The 19,887-nt window shown below is 42.7% G+C and overlaps 2 protein-coding genes across 6 annotated transcripts in view; one reads left to right on the top strand and one right to left on the bottom strand.

The window, feature by feature from the left end:
* Positions 1-1,793: 1,793 nt before the first annotated feature.
* LOC130201541 (sphingolipid delta(4)-desaturase/C4-monooxygenase DES2-like) lies at positions 1,794-4,913 on the top strand. Its single transcript, XM_056426598.1, has 3 exons — positions 1,794-1,875; positions 3,002-3,744; positions 4,770-4,913. Exons 1-3 carry the CDS (start codon positions 1,794-1,796, stop codon positions 4,911-4,913), a joined length of 969 nt encoding a protein of 322 aa, XP_056282573.1.
* Positions 4,914-5,151: 238 nt separating this feature from the next.
* evla (Enah/Vasp-like a) overlaps positions 5,152-19,887 on the bottom strand; it is a 37,638-nt gene continuing 22,902 nt past the window's right edge. For 2 of the 5 annotated variants that reach the window (XM_056426596.1, XM_056426595.1), the window contains exons 2-14: positions 18,048-18,216; positions 17,390-17,570; positions 13,554-13,611; positions 13,174-13,235; positions 11,466-12,389; positions 10,293-10,546; positions 9,998-10,113; positions 9,710-9,737; positions 9,358-9,400; positions 8,299-8,359; positions 8,018-8,075; positions 7,866-7,923; positions 5,848-7,597 (exon numbers count right to left, since the gene is read on the bottom strand). In XM_056426596.1, coding sequence (XP_056282571.1) covers positions 7,560-7,597; positions 7,866-7,923; positions 8,018-8,075; positions 8,299-8,359; positions 9,358-9,400; positions 9,710-9,737; positions 9,998-10,113; positions 10,293-10,546; positions 11,466-12,389; positions 13,174-13,235; positions 13,554-13,611; positions 17,390-17,570; positions 18,048-18,216 — 2,050 coding nt within the window. In that variant the 3' untranslated portion in view covers positions 5,848-7,559. Of the gene's footprint in view, positions 7,598-7,865; positions 7,924-8,017; positions 8,076-8,298; positions 8,360-9,357; positions 9,401-9,709; positions 9,738-9,997; positions 10,114-10,292; positions 10,547-11,465; positions 12,390-13,173; positions 13,236-13,553; positions 13,612-17,389; positions 17,571-18,047; positions 18,217-19,887 lie in introns of those variants that run through there. The other 3 variants (XM_056426594.1, XM_056426597.1, XR_008833212.1) reach the window with 3 other exon arrangements.

Below are 19,887 nucleotides of genomic sequence, written 5' to 3'. Positions count from 1 at the left end.
AGTAATTCGAATCATTGGCTGAAAGCATGTCATATCCGATACGATAGGTGGCGCTGTTTTCATTACAACTCGTGGTGATACAGCCATTTCCGCTTGACCTCTTCACCACCACCAACAACCCCCAGTGTGACCGGACGGGGCTGTGGCTGGCGCTGCTGTGTTGGCGCCGGACCGGCTGGCTGCTTGTCGGTGCTGGTTACCTTCTGCCCCCAATGGATGGGCTTAGATCACCCAGTTGTTGGATTACCTCCCCTGGCCCCTTCCTACTCGTTGCAAGTCATGTCTAAAATGTATGTGCTTATGTGCTAAGGTGTTTTTCCTGCTCCACACTGTACCTCTCGGGCATAGTCGGGGTTGGTGTTTTTTCTCGCCTTCTTCCCTCATGTTATGCTGTAATCTTTCATCCACCCTTTCTTGTAATTTCGATGCTTTTGTACCTGTACTCTGGCAAACGACAAATAAATATATCAATCAATCAATCAATCAAAAAACCAACAACAACAACATCAACATTTCGAGAAAGATGGCGAACAGAGAGCAAGGCGAAGCTACATCCCTCTACTATTCTGGCATGATGTTAATAGTGACATTATCGTCTCTTTCGACTCTTTCGACTTCCGGGTCACGACGTGGGAGGGAGGGGGGAGGAGGGCGGCGGGATCTCAAGCATGCGCAAAGACGCAAAGTCCAGTTCCTAATCCAATTCACCGTTACATGCCGCGATAGTCGAATTATCAACCGGACCGGATCGAGTTATCCAGGGGTGTTAATCGGATCGTAGTCGGACCGCACATAGTCGAACAAAGGTGTTGACATGAAACGGATAATTCGATTTCAGTCCGACTAAGCCAGTTATTCGAATGCATGTAAACACGGTCACTGATGGCTGAAGTCACGGCAATTATGAATGCGAGACCTCTAGTTCGTGACTTCTGATCCTGAGATGCCAGCGGTTTTAACGCCCGCAATGGTGCTTACACAGAAGACTGATGCAGTATCTGCTCCGTCAGGAAAGATGGATATCAAAGATATCTCTAACAAGCAGTCCAAAGCCTTGCTGAAACCTTCTGGAGAAGCAAACATATTTGGTGACCCTCCTGTCTCGCAAGAAGTAGCAGTCAGAAAGACCAACTCTGCAAATTAGAGATGTGGTGCTTTTCAAAGTCACTCAAGTTAAGAGAAATCAGTGGCCAAGAATGCTGTGGGCAAGAATGAATCTTTAGGTGCAACTCCTAGAGTGACGTTGTTGTGCAGTTGACGGTTAGTTGATATCCAATGTGAAACTATATAGGTTCCACCTCTCGCCACAAGAGGTTAGGCAGTTTCTGGGGCTGGCGGGTTATTACAGGCAGTTCATCCCAAACTTTGCAGATCTGACCGGCCACTGGACTGGCATGTCCAGGAATGGTGCCTCAGATCCGATCCAGTGGACAGAGCAGTGCCAGCTGGTGTTTGAGACGGTAAAACAAGTTCTCTGTGGGGAACCAGTCCTTCATACGCCGGACTTCTCTCTCTCTCTTACTCTGCAGACTGAAGCATTGAACAGAGGGCTGGGGGGTAAGGGGGGTTGACCGCCCTGTTCTGTACATCAGCAGGAAGCTCTTCGAGAGCGAGGGCAGGTAGAGTACGGTGGAGAAGGAGTGCCTGCCCATCCGGTGGCCAGTCGGGGGAGGACTTTGTGATCACTCCTGCAGCCCACAACCAGTCAGAGTGGGTGTGTCCAGAAACTGTTCAGGTTTGATGAAACACACAACGCCACAAAGTCGGTTGCCTCGGACAGAGAAAGGTTCGTCATGGGCAAGACAGGTGGAAGAGGCGACTTTGAATGGGTCTACACTGACCAGCCGCACACTTCAAGAAGAAAAGAAATTCTGGGTAAGATTTTATTTAAAAACTAAAAACATCTTTGTAATTTGTAAGCACATCTAGGACATCCAGAAGGTGATGATGGGTTGTTTGACACCACCAGGCTTTGAATTATTGGAGCGCTTTCTTTATTCGAGGCAGAGGGATGTGAGTGTTTGTTGAACTTCATGCGACTTCATGTTGTATTGAATGGATAGCTGTTTGGCAGGACTGCAGCCTATTGTGTAGCAAATCAACCTGCATGTTCTTATTGGATTTTTATGTTGTAAATGTCACATCAACTAAATCTAGCTCTTTTTGCAATGGTGACTTTCTGATCCCTTATATTTCCTTCAGCAAAACACCTCTGCTAACTAAAATGACTTGTCAGCAGGCCCTTGGCAGAAGAGCTGGTATCATACAACATGCTTGATTGGGTTGTTAAAACCCAGCTCCGAGACTGCAACATGGATGGGAGACCAGACGAGTTAAAAACGATAGATTACATTAGATTTCAGTTAGAAGATGCTATTATCCAAAGCGACGGTCTACACAGTAGACACAGCTACAGGGAACAATTTGGAGTCAAGTGTCTTGGTCAGGGACACATCGACATGGGCTAGCAGAGCCGGGAATGAACCTCGGATTTAAGGTCGGACCTGCTAACCACTGAGCCACAGTCGCCCCCCGCTACATAGATATTTAAGGAAGAACACAACTAGCTTAAATAAACAAAACAAATAAGCTGTAGTGTCCGCCTCAGGAGAGTAGCCCGCCAGTCAAGGGAGCGACCTCTATCTTCAGGTGTTGCCTTTTTATAGCAGCCTCCAGCCTCAGGTGTGGCTCATCAGTTGATGTACAGCCTGAAAGACAACAACACAAAGCAAACAGGACCCAGACCCCTAAAGGAAGGGAGGGTCATCCGTGTTCTTTGGGTTGCAGAGTGTCACAGTGATACGTTGAGATCAAACATATACAACTGAGGGTGAATGAGTCCTGCTCAACAGCTTTTCTGCTGGATTCACGACCGATATTTAACTTTCATCCTACAAAATCATACACAAAAAGAAATAAATTAATCAGGAACCTTTTCTCCTCCCATTCAATTCTCTCATGAATCTACTATTTCCCTTTTTCCATCTACTTCTCTTCCAAGCCAAATATCCAGAGATCAAGTCTCTGATGGGGCCGGATCCCCAGCTGAAGTGGATAGTATCTGGCATGGTCCTGACCCAGCTCCTGGCCTGCTACCTGGTCCATGACCTCTCCTGGAAGTGGATCTTCTTCTGGGCTTACACCTTCGGAGGCTGCATCAACCACTCCCTGATTCTGGCCATCCACGACATCTCTCACAACGTGGCCTTTGGCAACAAGCTGGCAAAGTGGAACCGCTGGTTTGCCATGTGGGCCAACCTACCCATTGGGTGGCCTTGCTCTGCCTCCTTTAAGAAATACCACATTGACCACCATCGGTATCTTGGTGTGGACCAGCTGGATGTTGACACCCCCACAGACATTGAGGGATGGTTCTTCTGCACCCCGGCCAGGAAGGTCCTCTGGCTCTTCCTCCAGCCTTTCTTCTACGCCGTTCGCCCATGGATGCTCAAACCTAAACCAGTGGGTCAGCTGGAGATCCTAAATGCAGCTGTTCAGATAATAGTAGACATAATGATCTACCACCTATGGGGGCTGAAGCCCATTGTCTACCTCATTGCAGGTACTATCCTGTGTATGGGACTGCATCCTATCTCGGGACATTTCATAGCTGAGCATTTCATGTTCCTGAAGGGACACGAGACGTATTCCTACTACGGATCACTGAATCTCATCACCTTCAACGTTGGTTATCACATGGAGCACCATGACTTCCCGAGCATACCTGGCAGCAAACTACCTCAGGTGAGACTGTGCTCTTGTGATAAATCATGGCTTCATTTCCAACTTTGGACTCAAGTCATTCTTTTGAGGTTGTGGGAGATTTTTGCTGAAGGTGTGGCCAGATAAGACGGGCCCCTCCTGTCTTTCAGTACCTTGGTGCTAAATGTAAAATATTTGTCATCAACTGCAAATATTTATCAGATGAAAGGATACAAATCTTTCTGTGCTTTAAGCCGCAGTGCATTAGTATCATGCTACAGTGGGTACGGAAAGTATTCAGACCCTTCTACATTTTTCACTCTTTGTTTCATTGCAGCCATTTGCGATAATCAAAAAAGTTCATTTTATTTCTCATTAACTCAGAACCCCAATCATTTCTTCTGATCCACCTTGAGATGGGTCTCCTCCTTCATTGGAGTCCAGCTGTGTTTAAATAAACTGATTGTACTTGATTAGGAAAGGTACACACCTGTCTATATAAGAAGAAAACCTCCAGAGTGCTAGCTCAAAAGGCTTCGACTCAATACTCAAAGGGTCTGAATACTTAGACCATGTGATATTTCAGTTTTTCTTTTTTAATAAATTTGAAAACATTTCTACATTTCTGTTTTTTTCTGTCAAGATGGGGTGCTGGGTGAACATTAATGAGAAACAAATTGAACTTTTTTGATTTTAGCAAATGGCTGCAATGAAACAAAGAGTGAACAATGTAGAAGGGTCTGAAGACTTTCCGTACCCACTGTATGTCAACTGTGGCCACAGCGGTCAGAACTGTGTCTGATGGTTTCAACAGAAAGTTCTTTATGAGAGAAACTGTGCGCAATATGTTCCTGTTGAACAAAGTAGTAAAATGTCAGATGTTATCAGACTTTATATTTGATTGTTGTAGTGATATTTTTTTAAATATACCTTTTTCTGAGACCCTGAGGTGCTTCTCGCACTTTATAACTGCAATTTAGATTTCATTTCCATATTTCACATATAGCTGATGAACAATTAACTTCCTTCTTTTTCACAGGTTCTAATTCTCACTTTTTTTCGGGCAGGTAAAGCAAATTGCAGCAGAGTTTTACAACTCCCAGCCTCAACACACTTCCTGGATTCGGGTATTATGGGACTTTGTGTTCGACGACAGCATCGGACCATATGCCAGAATCAAACGGGAGTACAAGCTAAACAAGGAGGAATAGATCTGTGACTGATTATATTTCCCTTTGAACAGAAATGTGAATTTCAGTGGTTAAATATATTTGGACACCTATGAAATATCATTATCTTAATATTGGTTTCACCTCATTATTTATTCACGCTTTTATTCCTGCTGCAGATGGCCTGTTGTTGTGAGACTGTAATGATATTTCCTCATATCCAGAATGTAAAAAGGCAAAACAAGCTATTTCAATACAAATAAAATCCTATTTTCTGTAGGAAAAGGTATTCTCACGAGGTTTATTAGAAATGTCACCAACTCTTTTGTTTCCTGCCTACACCCGTTACTGTACGTCTTTTACATTTCTGATTGTGAGAATGGAGGCACTCAAAGGCTCTCAGATTACTCATTACAATTTCTAATCTCTCATACAAAGCAGCTCTTAGGGCAAAAATATAAGCATTGGAACTTACCTTTCAGTTTCTTCAGTGATGACCCAATTCTGCATGTTTGCAGCTTCATTGTGCTGTAAACTGTTTAATTACATATACAAGTGGACAAAATAACAGGAACACCTTTGTAATCCCAAAAAACAGTTATTTAGATAATTCCAGTTGGAGTCTGGATATTGTTTGTTTTAAACTGTCAGATTTCAATCAGCTGCAGTGAGTATCTTTTTGTGAACACTGGTCCTACAGCCAATCAACACTTGAATGCAAATAGTTTCATCAAACTGGTATTGTTTTGTTAATTGTTTCTGTTATTTTGCCCATCTAATTTATCTGAGTGCTGTGGTTGATAAGTGGTATATTTGTTGTTTCTATTTAAATGAATGCACTATGTATAAAACCACTAGAATATCTTTATAAAAAGAAACTACTGTAAACAATATTACTTTGTGGTTGATTTGACATTTTCTTTCCAGACAACACAAGGGAACACACACAGAGCGGAGTATTGTGTGGACACGTCTATTGTTGTTTGAAGGAATTTACTTTCAGCTTTTAAATTAGAACGTAGTTGAGAGCGGACAGAGTGGATAGAATGCAACAACCAATATTCAACCAAATCCTTCCTGCAAAGACACATTTAGCTACCATCACATAGGCCTACTATTCACTCTCTGCACATTCTTATCTGGTAAGATTTGCATATTGCCATCTCACTCCCCCCTATATGTTCAACATTGCTACCATTATCAAGTTCAACATTTCATATATAGAAAGGGGAATCTTCATGGAAACAAACCACATTAATAAATGTACCACCATTTGTATTTCTTCTTTTTCCCCACTTCAAAATCAAATAAGAAATCAATTCATATAGAAATAGGGGTTTCATGCATACTTGGGAGGTTCACAAAATATAGGATGTAGTACTACATTGTTTTATATCTATCTAAAACCAGGTGGCACATTTACAGTTATCGGCCTGTTTTGAGAATAATCCCCAAGTTTCAATGATCAAGTAGAGAGCAACTTGAACTGGAGTTGTGTATAATGTCATTGTGTGTAATCTGATCAATTTCCAAACATGAATCGTTCATTTGCGATGTGTTAATAAGCCCCGGGTGTGGCAGAAAGAGGTATTTTAACCCTTGTGTTGCCTTCGGGTCATTTTGACCCGAATCAATATTACACCCTCCCCCCGCTTTTGGGTCATTTTGACCCGATTCAATGTTTCACCCTCCTGTTACCTTTATATTTACTAACATATTTTACCCTTTGGGTTCAATTTGACACCAGCAATTAAAACCTCCAGAAAATTATTAGAATTAATATTGTTTTCCAAGTTTAAGTGTGAGGCACTTTATGTTTGTTTGTTGACTACCGAAAGAACACCGACATTAAACATTGAATGGGGTCAAATTAATCCTAAGGCGGGGGGAGGGTGTAATATTGATTCAGGTCAAAATGACCCTAAGGCAACACAAGGGTTAAGTAGCCAAGTGTGGTTAAAACATGAACATGTTTTTCAACATCTCTGGAGAGAAAATATGACATACGCAACACCAGTATGAACGAGGTCATACAAGTTTTTGTTTTTGTCGAGGGCAGGTGAGTCTGCAGCACTATTATGCCCTCTTGTGCTTGTCATTATGAAATGGTTAGGGATGAACTAAACAAACAAATAATAATAGAAAATAGAAAAGGCTGACAAATGGTGTGCAAGATTCCTTTCTCCTTCTATAATATCAATAAAATACTCATTGTCATCATCACCACAGTATTTTTAAATAATAAAACAGTAAAAACTTAGAAAACAAAAATATTTTCTTCTTAATTAAGACTTGGACTGAACAGAGAACAAAGAGCTGCAACGCTGGGCTGACTGAGTCTATCGGTGCACAGAGGACCACAACACCAAACTCAGCACCAATGTCCGTCCATCTCACAATTCATCTTTTAGTACATTTCTTATCCTCTGTTTGAGTTTGTCCGTCCTTTAATCTTCTCCTTTAAGCATCATTCTGCTCCCCTGTCTCATCAACCCATTCTCTCTGTTTCTTTCTGACATTTTCGCTGTCCAGCAGACTCAAATGTTGCCACAACATCTCTGCAACTTGCACCGTGGCATCTCGAGGTCACAGAAACATTGAGAGAACATTCCCCTGGTCCTCGTGTCTGTGCATCTGCATGTCCATCCTCCTCTTGCTCTCCTCCCTCCTACCGTTGCTCCGATGAGATTAGGATGTACTGATTCTGCCGATTTCTTGTCTGATGGCTGCAACAACAAAAAACACGTTGAAGAGAATGAAAGTATTCAGCAGCAACAACTTTACACTCATACTTGGCCAATCGTGTATTTCTTTGTATCAAATGTTTAAACATTGCAATTACTGGTTTTGAAAAGCTCTTTTTACTCAAACTACTACAGTAGCATTTTATAGCGAGTGAGTCTTAAAAACTAGTGAATGAGACAAGATGAACGATTAAACATGCTTCGTGCTCCTGGATTCAGCAATTAACTTTACATACAATGCATTGCTTACCATTAATGATTTCATCTTTCACTTTATGCAACTCACGTACAACTTCATCCAAAATTTCCTGCAAAACAACAGAGGGTTAGGACAACAGTTAATCTAAAATGGAAAAATACATATGATTCCTTACTTTAATTGAACATGTTAATGATACCAACCTGTTTCATTCTGTCAAATTCTGTGTCTGATTCACTTGTGCTGCCGATGGGTCTCACTCTGCAACACAATGAACTGCAGATGAGTATTAAACATTCCCACACATATTCAAGGATTACCTCCTCTTAAAAGTATTTCTTGCCACAGTTTAAACAATTATTCTTAAATCAATTTTTCATTTTGTTGCCACTTATTTGTGCTTATAATACAAATGATGAAACTCCAGGGGTAATTAATTCTAGAGGTTTTCTATCCACTCCCTATGCTCCCCTATTCTACAGACCTGGAGACCAGCGAGGACTTGTCTGCAGAGTTGGACCGTTCCCATGGCTTCTTCCCAGCATCTGGAAAAGAGAAAAGATTAAATAACATCCATTCAAATAACAGTATGATATAATGCAGAGCAGAATACATCTTAAAACCTGTAGTTTTACTGAAAATGCGTTTATAAAAACAGAACTATCCGTACCCAATCAGATGTCGTCCCGCCTTAGAGGGGCGGGGCTTATCTCCGAGGCTCGACTCCGTGGAAAAAGTTAACTTTTCCGCCATCCACCAAAGAATAAATAACCACTAGTTCTGCTTTATACTTGTTGAGGACATCAGCTGTAGGCTCACACAGCTCTTCACCGACTCGATGTGAAAGACTGCCGCTTCCAACGCGACTAGAGTAGCAGCAGTCAAGCCACGGAGATAAGCCCCGCCCCTCTAAGGCGGGAACGAAGCGAATGACGCTCATGTGATTGGGTGAGAATGAGGGCGACATCTGATTGGCTACAGGTAGGTCTGTTTAAAAAAATGCATTTACGAGATGAGCCATGGCAAGAGTTTCATAAATCCATGAACAAATGTGTAGTGATTCACAAACAAATGCAGTGCGATCCACAAATAAATACAGATAAATTCACAAAGAAATCCACAAATCCACATAGAAATGCAAAACTATATTTGTGATTTTTCTTTAACATTTATATAAATCGTAATTTATTTACATGTGCATCGGAATGTATTTTTGAATCATTCTGTGTGCATTTGAAAATTGAATATATTTATGAATTATTCTCTGCGCATTTGTGAATATTCATGTTTGCATTTGTGAGTCTCTCTGTGTGCATTTGCAATTATTGAGACTGATCTGACCCCATAATGTTCAGAGTCAGACCCTGTGTACAATAGTTTTAGAAATATTAAAAAAGTCATCAAATGCAACATATTACATGACTCTGAAGAAGTTATTAGAATAGTTACATTACTTGTAATTAAACTCATAATCTGTAAATATTTCAAATTACATTTCTAAAGTAATCTTCCACCAACAATAATCAGGAGAGATGTTCAGTACCTGTTGAGTTCTGCTGACCTGGCCCTCTACCATTAGAGTCGTCCTGCCGGAGGGAGAGAAATTAATTATCACGAGACAATTTTAAATAAGCTTTACCGTAAGTTTACCAAAAACGTTACATTTAAGATCACATCGTAAATGGAATAGTTCAATAATTTGGGAAAGCTAGCCTTACCCCCCAGTACAACTCCACCATTAGTGAGCTTTAGAGGCTGGGAGATAGAGTTAGTGAGTCAGGCTAGCTGTTTGCTGCTGGCTCCAGCATCATATTCAACAGACATGTGCCATCACTCTTCTCATCTGACATGAACAATTTGCCAAAATATTGAACTAATACTGGTAAAAGACTTACTTCATCGGGTTTCTCTGAAGCTTTCCGTCTGTGAGAGGGAGAAATGAGTAAATGAGCAAAAAGTACGATGGACATACAAACAATTCAGTAACTGGTAAAAAAATATTGAGACATGAAAGAAATACCAGTAAAATAGTTTATTTCATTTTTGAGATAAACAAGTGAAGCAGAACCAGGAATACCAACAAAAAAAAGGTAGTTAAATGTTTTTTTTCCACATATTTCATCCCTCGCTCATGATCAATTAAAGGCAAAGGTGTGTGTGTGTGTGTTATGTAGCTGTTTCACCTGCGAGCTAGTAAGGCATTCATCTCCTGCATTAGTCCCTCTCCACCACCTCCACTGCCCCCACTCGACCGGTTGGAGTCACTTTTGCCGCTCGACCCGGGCGGACTGCTCTCATCCTGAAGAATACGTTATAAAACGGGTTGCAGTGTTATTGCTGTGGGGATGAATGCGCTCTTGGTCTCCTTCACCCTCCCCGCTTACAAATAAGAAGGCTTTAATGATGACATACTGATAACGAAAGACCAGAAGGACTGAATCTGCATCCCCTGAGCAAGCTTCATCCATGGAGGCTCACCCTTTGTACTTTACGTAGCTTGGCTCCAGCTAGTGCTGCGGCCAGTCCTGAGAGTTGGTTCTGGCCACCGGGCGGACCCCCTGGAGGCCCTCCACCAGTGGGTAGTGGAGGGGGCATGGGTGGGGGCACCGCCATTGGGGGCGGTGGGCCCGGTGGCGGTGGGGGGGCTGGAGGACCAGCCATGGGTGCTGGAACTGATGCTGGAGGAGGCGCCACAGAAAGCATAATCGGGTGACCTGCAGAGACGGGGGGGCCTGGGAGGGGCACAATATTAGTTAATGGCTATATGGGTTGATTGACCTTTTTTTACCCCTTGGAAGGTTGTAAGGAGACAGTCTGTGGAATGAGAGATATATATATATACACACACATACATATATATATACACATATATATACACATATATATATGTATATAACAGCTAACAACGGCTTACGCAACAGCTGGCCACTGGGCCTCTTTTGTGCAAAAAATTATGGAGTTTGATAAATTCCCGGGGAAAGGGATATTGGTCGTTTGATAAATTGGCGAATTGTATACAGTAAAATAAAGTTTCACAGGCAGCCATTGATTACATTGAATTTTAATGCATTATAAAAGTGACATTATAGTCTCAGGGTGATGCAGTTGCAAATGGGTTTGGTTTTGAAAACTCCACCTTGGTTGTTCAGGAAGTGCTTTTGGGAACCACAAATATCTGAACTACTTGAGCCTGCACGCTATCCCTTTACGATATCCTTTTATGATGTCTGCAACATCGCCTGTGAAAGTGACAGCGGCAGCCAAATGAAACAACAAAAACAAATCCATGAATGTAATGCCGAGAAGAGCTTGAGTAACCGTGACGATAATGTTAATTTGACGATGAAAGAAGGTGTGAAGATCTATAGATCTGATCAGAGAATGTAGGGGACTGTTGTTGTAGTGTGTGCGTTGTTCATGCTCTCATGAGGCATTATTGTTGAGGTGACACACACACACACACACACACACACACACACACACACACACACACACACACACACACACACACACACACACACACACACACACACACACACACACACACACACACACACACACACACACACACACACACACACACACACACACACACACACACACACACACACACACACACACAACCTCCTCTTCTCTCCTCCTCATACTTACTGCTGCTGAGCATGGGGGTCTGCTGGGGGACTGGGGAGGGGGTCTTCTTGGGCGAGCCCCCGTCAGACATGGCAGTGTAAGAGGGGGGCGAGGAGGAGGAGGAAGTGTTGGTGGGGGGCTGGGCCTGCTGGTGGTACACGTGTTGCTGCTGTTGTTGTTGTTGCAAATGCAGTTGTTGCTGAGGGTGGAAGGTGGATGGGTACTGGGGCAGGTGGATAGGGGCGGGGCCTGCGGCTGTCTGACCTATCAGAGGAGGCAGGGGGACGGCCTCGCAGTACTGCGGGGTGAGTGGCAGATGCTGAGAATGAGGAGAGTAGGCGCCGTCTGGCTGGCCGTTGGAGTTAGGGTGGGGCTGGTGCTGAGGATGGCCTGTCACAACGTTTGGGTCAAGAGGTGGGGGCTTCACTCTAGTGCTCAGGGGTGGAAGGGGGTGAGCCAAAGGGAGTGCGGGCTGTTGGGGCAAAGCCTGCTTCACGGGCATGGCCATCATAACTGGAGGGGAAGCGGAAGGGGGCAATTGGGCATACATCTGCTGCAATTGGGAGGCAGACCAGGTGCCGTGTTTTGGGGGGAGCGAGATGTCTTGCTGCTGCAGTTGTTGAAGGTGTTGGTGACGGGCTGCTGTGGGAGGAGACAGGGGTATCTGACGGACCTGTCGGCCCAGGGTGCTCACTCCGGCCTGGACTGGGGAAAAGGCTGAGGCGAGCGAGGTGGTGAGCTGGGAGGAGAGCTGGGCTCTCTCCCTAGCGGCCCCCACCTCTTTCTCCTGAGAGGGAGAGGAGGAGGAGGGGATGGATGGAGGAGAGGAGGAGGCCACACGGACGTAGGAGGGTGGCAGTGTGCTAGCTCTGTACTGTCTGTACTCTGGAGGGGTGTTTGGGTGGGTGGGAGGAGTGGACACTTTATATTGGAGAGTGGAAACGACTGTGACGGGCAGAGAGAGAAGGACAGAGAGAGGAGGAGAGACAGGAAGAGGAGATGCAGACGAAGGAGGGCAACAAACAAAGGAAAACAGAAAAGAGAAAAACGTGAGAAGAATGAAAAGCAAACAACGAAGCAAACCAAGCAAGTAAAGATGAGAAAATCAGGAGCAATCCAAAAAAAACAAAAGCCAATCGCAAATAAAAAAATAATCAAAATATCATAAAAAAAACAAGCAGCAGAATGCAATATGACTGAGCCATGGTCAGAAAGCATATGGCACTCCCCCCCAACGGCAGCTGGAAGAAAGAGATGGCAGTAGAGCATGTTGCAAGGACAGGGGGTAACTGATGTCGCCAATATAAATAAAAAAAGCAAAAGGGCAAACAGACTGGGGGGGAGTGATTAGAACTAAGGCGGGAAACACCAACACAAGCCACACTGGGAAAGACCGTTTCCCTCGAGGAACCTGTTGTATCAGGGTCTGGAATCTCTGGTACTCAGTAACGATGAATCCACCTATTTAAAGTAAAGTGTGCTCTGCCTGAGCAAACACTTAGAACTTACCTCTTTTTTTAAACACATAGCAGAGCAAATATCATTTGCTCCTCAGCGAGGCTGTTTGCTGACAGCTGGAGTGTGAGTGAGTATTTTCTTCTAAAAAAACTTGGAGAACATCATATGCAGCGCTCAATTCATTTGCTCCCCAGAGCAGGTTTTCTGAGTGTGTGTGTGTGTGTGTGTGTTTGTTTATATAGCTGGGTGTGGGTGTTTGTTTAAGTCTCACCTGATCCTGACGTTCGTCGCTCCCTCTCCTTGTGCGCCTGCATCTGATGTTGCTCCATCATCCTAAGAAGAGGAAGGAAGCATGCCACTGCTCTTTAAGCTTTTTTTCTGATCAATCTGTTTCAATAAACTAAGCCTGGTGTCAGTCACTGTCTTTGAATTGAGATCTGAACGGGTTAGTTAGGGATCAATGTGCCACAGACATAATAGAAGCAGCAGATAGCAGCAGCAAAGACGACTAAGACGCTTATACTTCCATTTAAAGTGTGTTCCTTCTGTCTTTCTTCTGCCATTTGCCAATCTTATTATCAAGTATTAATTGCTTCTCCGTGCAAAGGCAGCTTCATGTACGCTCTTGTCCACAGCAGATAGAAATTGTACCTTCTCTGTGCCTCGCTTTCTTCGGAGGAGGGCCCGTTTTGACGCTGAACGACTGGACCTGAAAGGAAAAACATCAATCCACACATCAGCCATCATCTGGACTACAAATTAAGATACGAATCATAGCCACAGTTCTCCTTTATGTTCATGCATTTGACTTTTCAGTTTCAGTCTAGTCCCGGTACCCCTCAAACTTTAACCTCCTATCCCTTTTAACCTTCTCACCCCATTCTCTCTTCATTTATTCTCCTTATGATATTGTATTTACTCTTTCCACTTCCCCCTGCATCTTCCTGCTCTTCTCTCCCTTAAATATGATGCTGCTGTAGTTTGTTATAAACCGTATTTCACAGCCTGAAAGTGCACAAGTAGCTTGGTTTTCTCACTCATTCACTATTCTACTCCTTTATAGTCACTCTATCTCTTTGCAACATGTAGATGTTCTGTGCCTTTCTTTCTGTTTTCACTATAGGATTCAGATCACATACAGTATAACCATGTTTGTAACATCTCCGTCTGTGTAAAATATGTGTGAGATCACTGGGGAGTAATTATGAGAAACATTTCCATCTGTAAACAAGCCCTCAAAATGGTAATCGTTTGATATAAAATGGTACCAGTAGCAAGAGCAGGAAGAGAAGTGGTGTTTACTGAATGACCAGACCGCAGCCGGCCTCATGTGAGGAACCGTGACTTTGCCCCGGAGAGCCAACAAACTCTTTATCATGGTATTTGCACAACATGTCGCCGGCCACAGGAATTTAAACCACCGCAGCAAAGAATCTAAGCGAGAGGAAGAAACGGAAATATCTAACAGGGAAATATCATGTAAATTCATGAAATGTAAATACTTCTGTCAACAAAGGATAACTTATCAGCATTCCAGTCACTATGTCAACATTGTTGAAAGAAGTTGCCAAATTATCAGCATCTTTATTTAGCATCTCAGTTCAGCACTTTGCTTGTTGACCAACTACAGAGAGTCTTCAGCCCCCCCGCTGAGTGACGAAGTTAGAGCCTCATTCTGAGGCGGCTATTAAGGGTGAGCAACAGGCAGAGCACTTATCATATTTCACCAGAATACAAGTCATTAAATCATCGCTGAGCACTGGTGGGCGTGGCGTCAGGGGCAGAGCTGAGCTTTCAAACGGTAGTTTTGGGATTCCATGTCATTTTGCAGCAAATGTGTCCTTTTAGAAATTTCCATTCATGCATTTTGAAGGGTTTTGGATCAAATATGACTCATTTTTCCAAAGACTGACTCTTTAACACACACTTTATTTAATGGACACTTCTATGCCGCTTCGTGTATTGAAAGTAGTTGAAATTAAACTGACAAGCTAATAACAAATACAATATACATGTAATATATATTCACACACTAAAAAGGGACATTTTTCCTGTCCACTGAGACAAATATGAATTCTAATCAATGTGAAGCTAAATAGGAGTTGATACTAATATTCTGTGACACCTTACAGGCTTTGTAAATATAGGCCTGGGTGACATTTTAATTATGTTTGCGCACCAGCAGCAATATTTGTTTCAGAAACATAAAACTACTACATAAAAAGATATTTGCAACATGCACCTGCTGCCTCTCTAGTCAGCGACTTTCCCATGACATATTTAGGGGAAACTTCAGGAATTTACTCTTAAAACACGATGAGCCTTTCTTCAGATATTATCGAGGTAGATGTGAAGGAGATCATTACCACCCCGTGTTGTGTTGTCCTGCATGTGTAACCATGCATAAGTGTGTTTCTATTGCTGACGTGGTGCATGGTCTACGTCGCTTGCTGTTGCCATGGTGAAGGAAGAACAGGATGCTAAGGGAGAGGGCCTGATCAGACTTGTAAGCATGCTAGGGGGCGCTCAAGAGACCAATGTATGTGTGTAGTGGTTTTAATAGGTGATCAAATGGAACTCAATTATTCCTCATTCTTGTACTCCCCTAATACTTCTTAATCACTCACAAGGACACACAATAAAATAAAAAATAAAAACAACAAACGGAAGGACACAATCACTTTGAACCCTTCACTTAAAATTTTTCTAAAGAGTTATCTACCGATTCATACTCTGAATCTCAATCTGCTCTGTGGATGGTTGGTGTGGAAATACCCCTTTTGAGACTCTTAGTTTTCCAGATTAGAAAGAATTACCCATCGTTATTGAGGTATGAACTTCCAATCTTTCTAACAGAGTCTCTGGCTGTGAACAGATTCATGTTGATCTCAACAAAGCTCTCCTTCCCTGTCAGACGTGTACAAAATATCCGTAAAATAAATTATTCTGTAAGACAAAGTCTCACAGTAACAAAAGGTCAAGAACCATTGTTTTATAATTCAACAATAGATTGCATTTCGTCAGTTTATTTGTCTGTTGATGTACAATCTTGATCTAAAAAGTAGAAAGGTGTAAAAAGTACAATATTTACAGCTCGAATGTTATGGAGTAAAAGTATACATAAAATGTAAATCAAAAATTGCACTTGAGTAAATGTCTTTTCCACCATTGTAAGCTTCACATTGCACGATTACCAATACACCCAAACAGCCTACAACCTCTTCTTCATCGTGAGAAAATAACTGATGCTCAGCTTCTGTAAGCAGAGACACCATTACATTACATGTCATTCCTCTACAGCTGGACCCTAACTGAGGAGGATGATGGCGGAAGAAACCCGTCTGAGGACACCAGGTGAAATCTCTGGGGTCAGCATGATTTTTTCCATAGCCTATACAGCACTATAAAATACATTTAATGTAACTTTACTACTTCTTTCAGCAAGAAATGGCATAAACAATGTACTTAAGTCAACACTTTTGCCCTGCATGACGAGGCCCATGATCCGACATCCAAACGCACCCACAAAAAGAAGGGGCTGCTATGTGAGCACGGCGGGGAACGACACCTAGGCGCCACATTGGGATATTTTAGCCACCACTGGGAGAGTCACAAGGATGCGATGACATCGCAGTTAAACACTCTCAGATATTCTCTCTAAATATCGTATTTGTCACACACACACACACACAAGTAGAATGTAACTAGAGCTGGTCAGACTCTATTTAGTAAACCAAGAGTCGTCGTGAGTTACAGTTCAAGGTTCCAAATGAATTATTTTGCTGTCAATGTATAAAAGTTCTGCTTTAATTGACATACACGTCTTTAATCTCCCCTTATAGAGTTATGTTTTAATCTTAAAAGCACTGAAGATTAATGTATTGAAATGAAGATGTAAATGCATCTTTGAATGAAGACACATTTCAGTCAATGATAAAGCAGCTGCTGATATTACTGTTGTTGTGGTGTGCAGAGTGCATGCAGTACATATTATTAACCAGCAGAGGTTAGTACAGCTTAGTTAAGTAGTTACACTTCATAGGGTTTGTATATTGCAGTGCATTGAATTAATGTGGACATATAATCAACAGTTTAGATTATTGTGCTGTAATATTGTGTGTACACCATGTGCATCCTGTTTCTAGCGCTTGATGAGACAGTATCCATTAAAAACCGTTTGTACGGAGTCAAAACAAACTGAAAACACACGACGATGTGGATTATTTGCTTGTGGTTACCTGACATTCTTTTGAAAGTAAAAATAGATTTAAACTGTTCACAGATGATGGTTTAGGTCAGCAAGTCGTAATTATGAACCGAACGGTTCCAACACCAGCTTTTGATTCAAGAACATCAATCTCTCATTTCTCTACTGTGACAAACTTATTTAATTACAACTTTTATCAGAAAAACCTCACCGTCTGCTCGGAAGTCAAATACAAATGTGGAAAACAAATGAATTTAAAAGATATATTGTGACTCCGTACCTCCACCGTCAGGTGAGCTGAGGACGTTGAGGGCGAACAGCATGGCGTTGGAGAAAGTGGTGGCCTCCTCCTTACTGGCAAAGTTCAGCCCGTAAACCTGGCGGGCGTCACGCCACTGATGGAAGGTCGGGGTGGCCTGATTGTATTTCAGTCCCTTCACGATGGAGTAGTTTATAACCACCTTCAGTAGGGGAAGGAAAGTTAAGCTGTGAATTAAAATGTTTCCCGTACATTTGATAATGTGCAACCCGTCACTCATAAAGGAACACATCTCGTTTCTCAAGTATTTAACTCAATGTACGTATATGTTCCAATCCATGGAAAAGAAAGGTAAGAAACACATTTTATTGTAATACAAACTCAAAACACAAGGGCACTTCTGTTAAATAATAAAAAATGTATTTGCTATTCGTATTATAGCATTATATTATACATGAATTAAAGAGTTGTTGTGTCCACGAGATAGGTAGTAATTACGACTGGGAAACTCTGATTTGTCTGAAATCTTACTAAGACTACTAAAATGTAGGTGCCTGAAAACAACAAACATGGACGCCTCACATCAGTCAAAGACCATGTAATTAAATCCAAATTTAAAGCAGCTCTGAGGTCAGTGCATCAGAGATGTCCAGTGATTGTGATGCCGTGTATTTCTCACCTGCTGGTCCTGCAGTTTGACGCCCACCACCCTGAAGGTGTTGTTGGCAGTGTTGTGGTAGATGTTGATGCGGCTGAAGCCCTGCTGCCCGGGCTTGATGGGCACCCACTTCTTACTGGCATCGTCATAGACCATCACAGAGGCCCGCGCCTGGCAGATACTCTGTTCACTGATGGGAGAGAGAGAGAGAGAGAGAGAGAGAGAGAGAGAGAGAGAGAGGACATAAGAAGAGTCCCGGTAACTATTGTGACTTGGTTCTGTCGACTGCGGAGACACACGGAGATCAACTTCATTTTATCGATAAAAGCTCAACATGTTATTGTGATTATCTCACTAACGTCGAAGATAATTAAAGCACCTCGTCATTTGAACCAAAAAGGTCAATAATTGAGTCAAATCTGTAGATGTACCAATGAGTCTTGGTTGAAGACGTTCAACCAATCATGAAAGAAACTAAGTTGAGCAATGAAAGCTAAATAACTGAGTGGACACTGGGCAGGACTCAGTTCTCAATAGTAGAGAATATTAGATTATAGAGACGCTTCACTGCACTCTGACTGCTACTGTTGACCAGAAGAGTGTAAATGTGATGGCGGTCTATGAGAGAAACCAATGAATCAGAGTTACTGTACAATCATGTGGCTAGTTGAGGGGTCACTGAGGAGCCACACCTTTCTGCAGTTACCACATTAGGAGCAACACGCTGCCACTGAAGATGCCGTACAGCAGTGTGTGTGCCGAGGAGAGGGTGGGATGCCATTTTTAAAAGCTATAAAGAAGAACTCAACCGTAAAGCAACCTCTGGAAAATCCCCCTTTTCCTGCTAGCCTTTCCTGGGGTGTTGTAGCTCCCAGTTCAGCACATGAAGAAATGTTGAGAGGCATCACTGCCGACGGGCGTGTGTGACGTGTCAGGTAATATAATACACTGTGTTAAAAAAACCAGTGTTTGATCAGCAAACGCATCGCCAGCTGGAGACTCACTTGGTGAAACAACTACTGAAAAGAGGCACAAGCACACACAAGGATATAAGCTATACGAGGACGCATAAAACAAACGCGTTCACAATCACAGAGCTGATATTAATTCACGAAAAAAGACACATTAGCTTGTGTGGCAAATCCCACATCACAAAAATGACCACATACGAGAGATACAGCTTGAGTTTATGAAGTAAAAGGCCACGAGTGTGACGTGTGACTACTGCGGTGACCTTAGCACCGCATGCGCCTGAAGGTGTAAAAACACATATCGGCAGGTGGAGAGGAGACGAGGACCTGCAGGGGTGGGGCTCCGTCGCAGGACCCGTGGAGAGACTAAACGCTCCTCTAATTTTCACTTTCAACACCTCAGTGGTCGGCTCTCCGTCAGTCAGACTCGCATTAGCAGCCCGACGGTGTGAGGGCCAAGAAAATCTCACTAAAGCACATTGTTGACGTGTTCACTGGCCGTCAAGTTATTCTTAATCTCTGCAACAGTTCATATAAGGTGACATGTAAATTCAGACATTGCAGCAGCAAAAGGAAATATGATCATGTGGAAAAAGAGCCGGACTATAAGCGTGCAGCGTCTCAGGATATGTTAGGGCTGAAAATAACCTTCGTTATCCGCCAATTATTTTCTTGATCCACCAGTAAATAGTTTAATCTATGAAATGCCACAAAGTAGAGGAACACATTCGTCACGAATTTCCAGGGATGTGTTCAAATTTCTGGATTTGTCTGACAAACACTTGAAAAAAAACCAAAGATAGTTAATTACGATCATATGTTGCAGATCGTTGCAGCTTTAACATTTTAAAAGTCATAGAACCGGATACAGTTCTTAATTAGTACATTTT

Source organism: Pseudoliparis swirei, chromosome 11 (assembly GCF_029220125.1).
Source record: "Pseudoliparis swirei isolate HS2019 ecotype Mariana Trench chromosome 11, NWPU_hadal_v1, whole genome shotgun sequence".
Lineage (NCBI taxonomy): Eukaryota > Metazoa > Chordata > Actinopteri > Perciformes > Liparidae > Pseudoliparis > Pseudoliparis swirei.
This window is presented reverse-complemented; position numbering and strand designations above follow the sequence as displayed.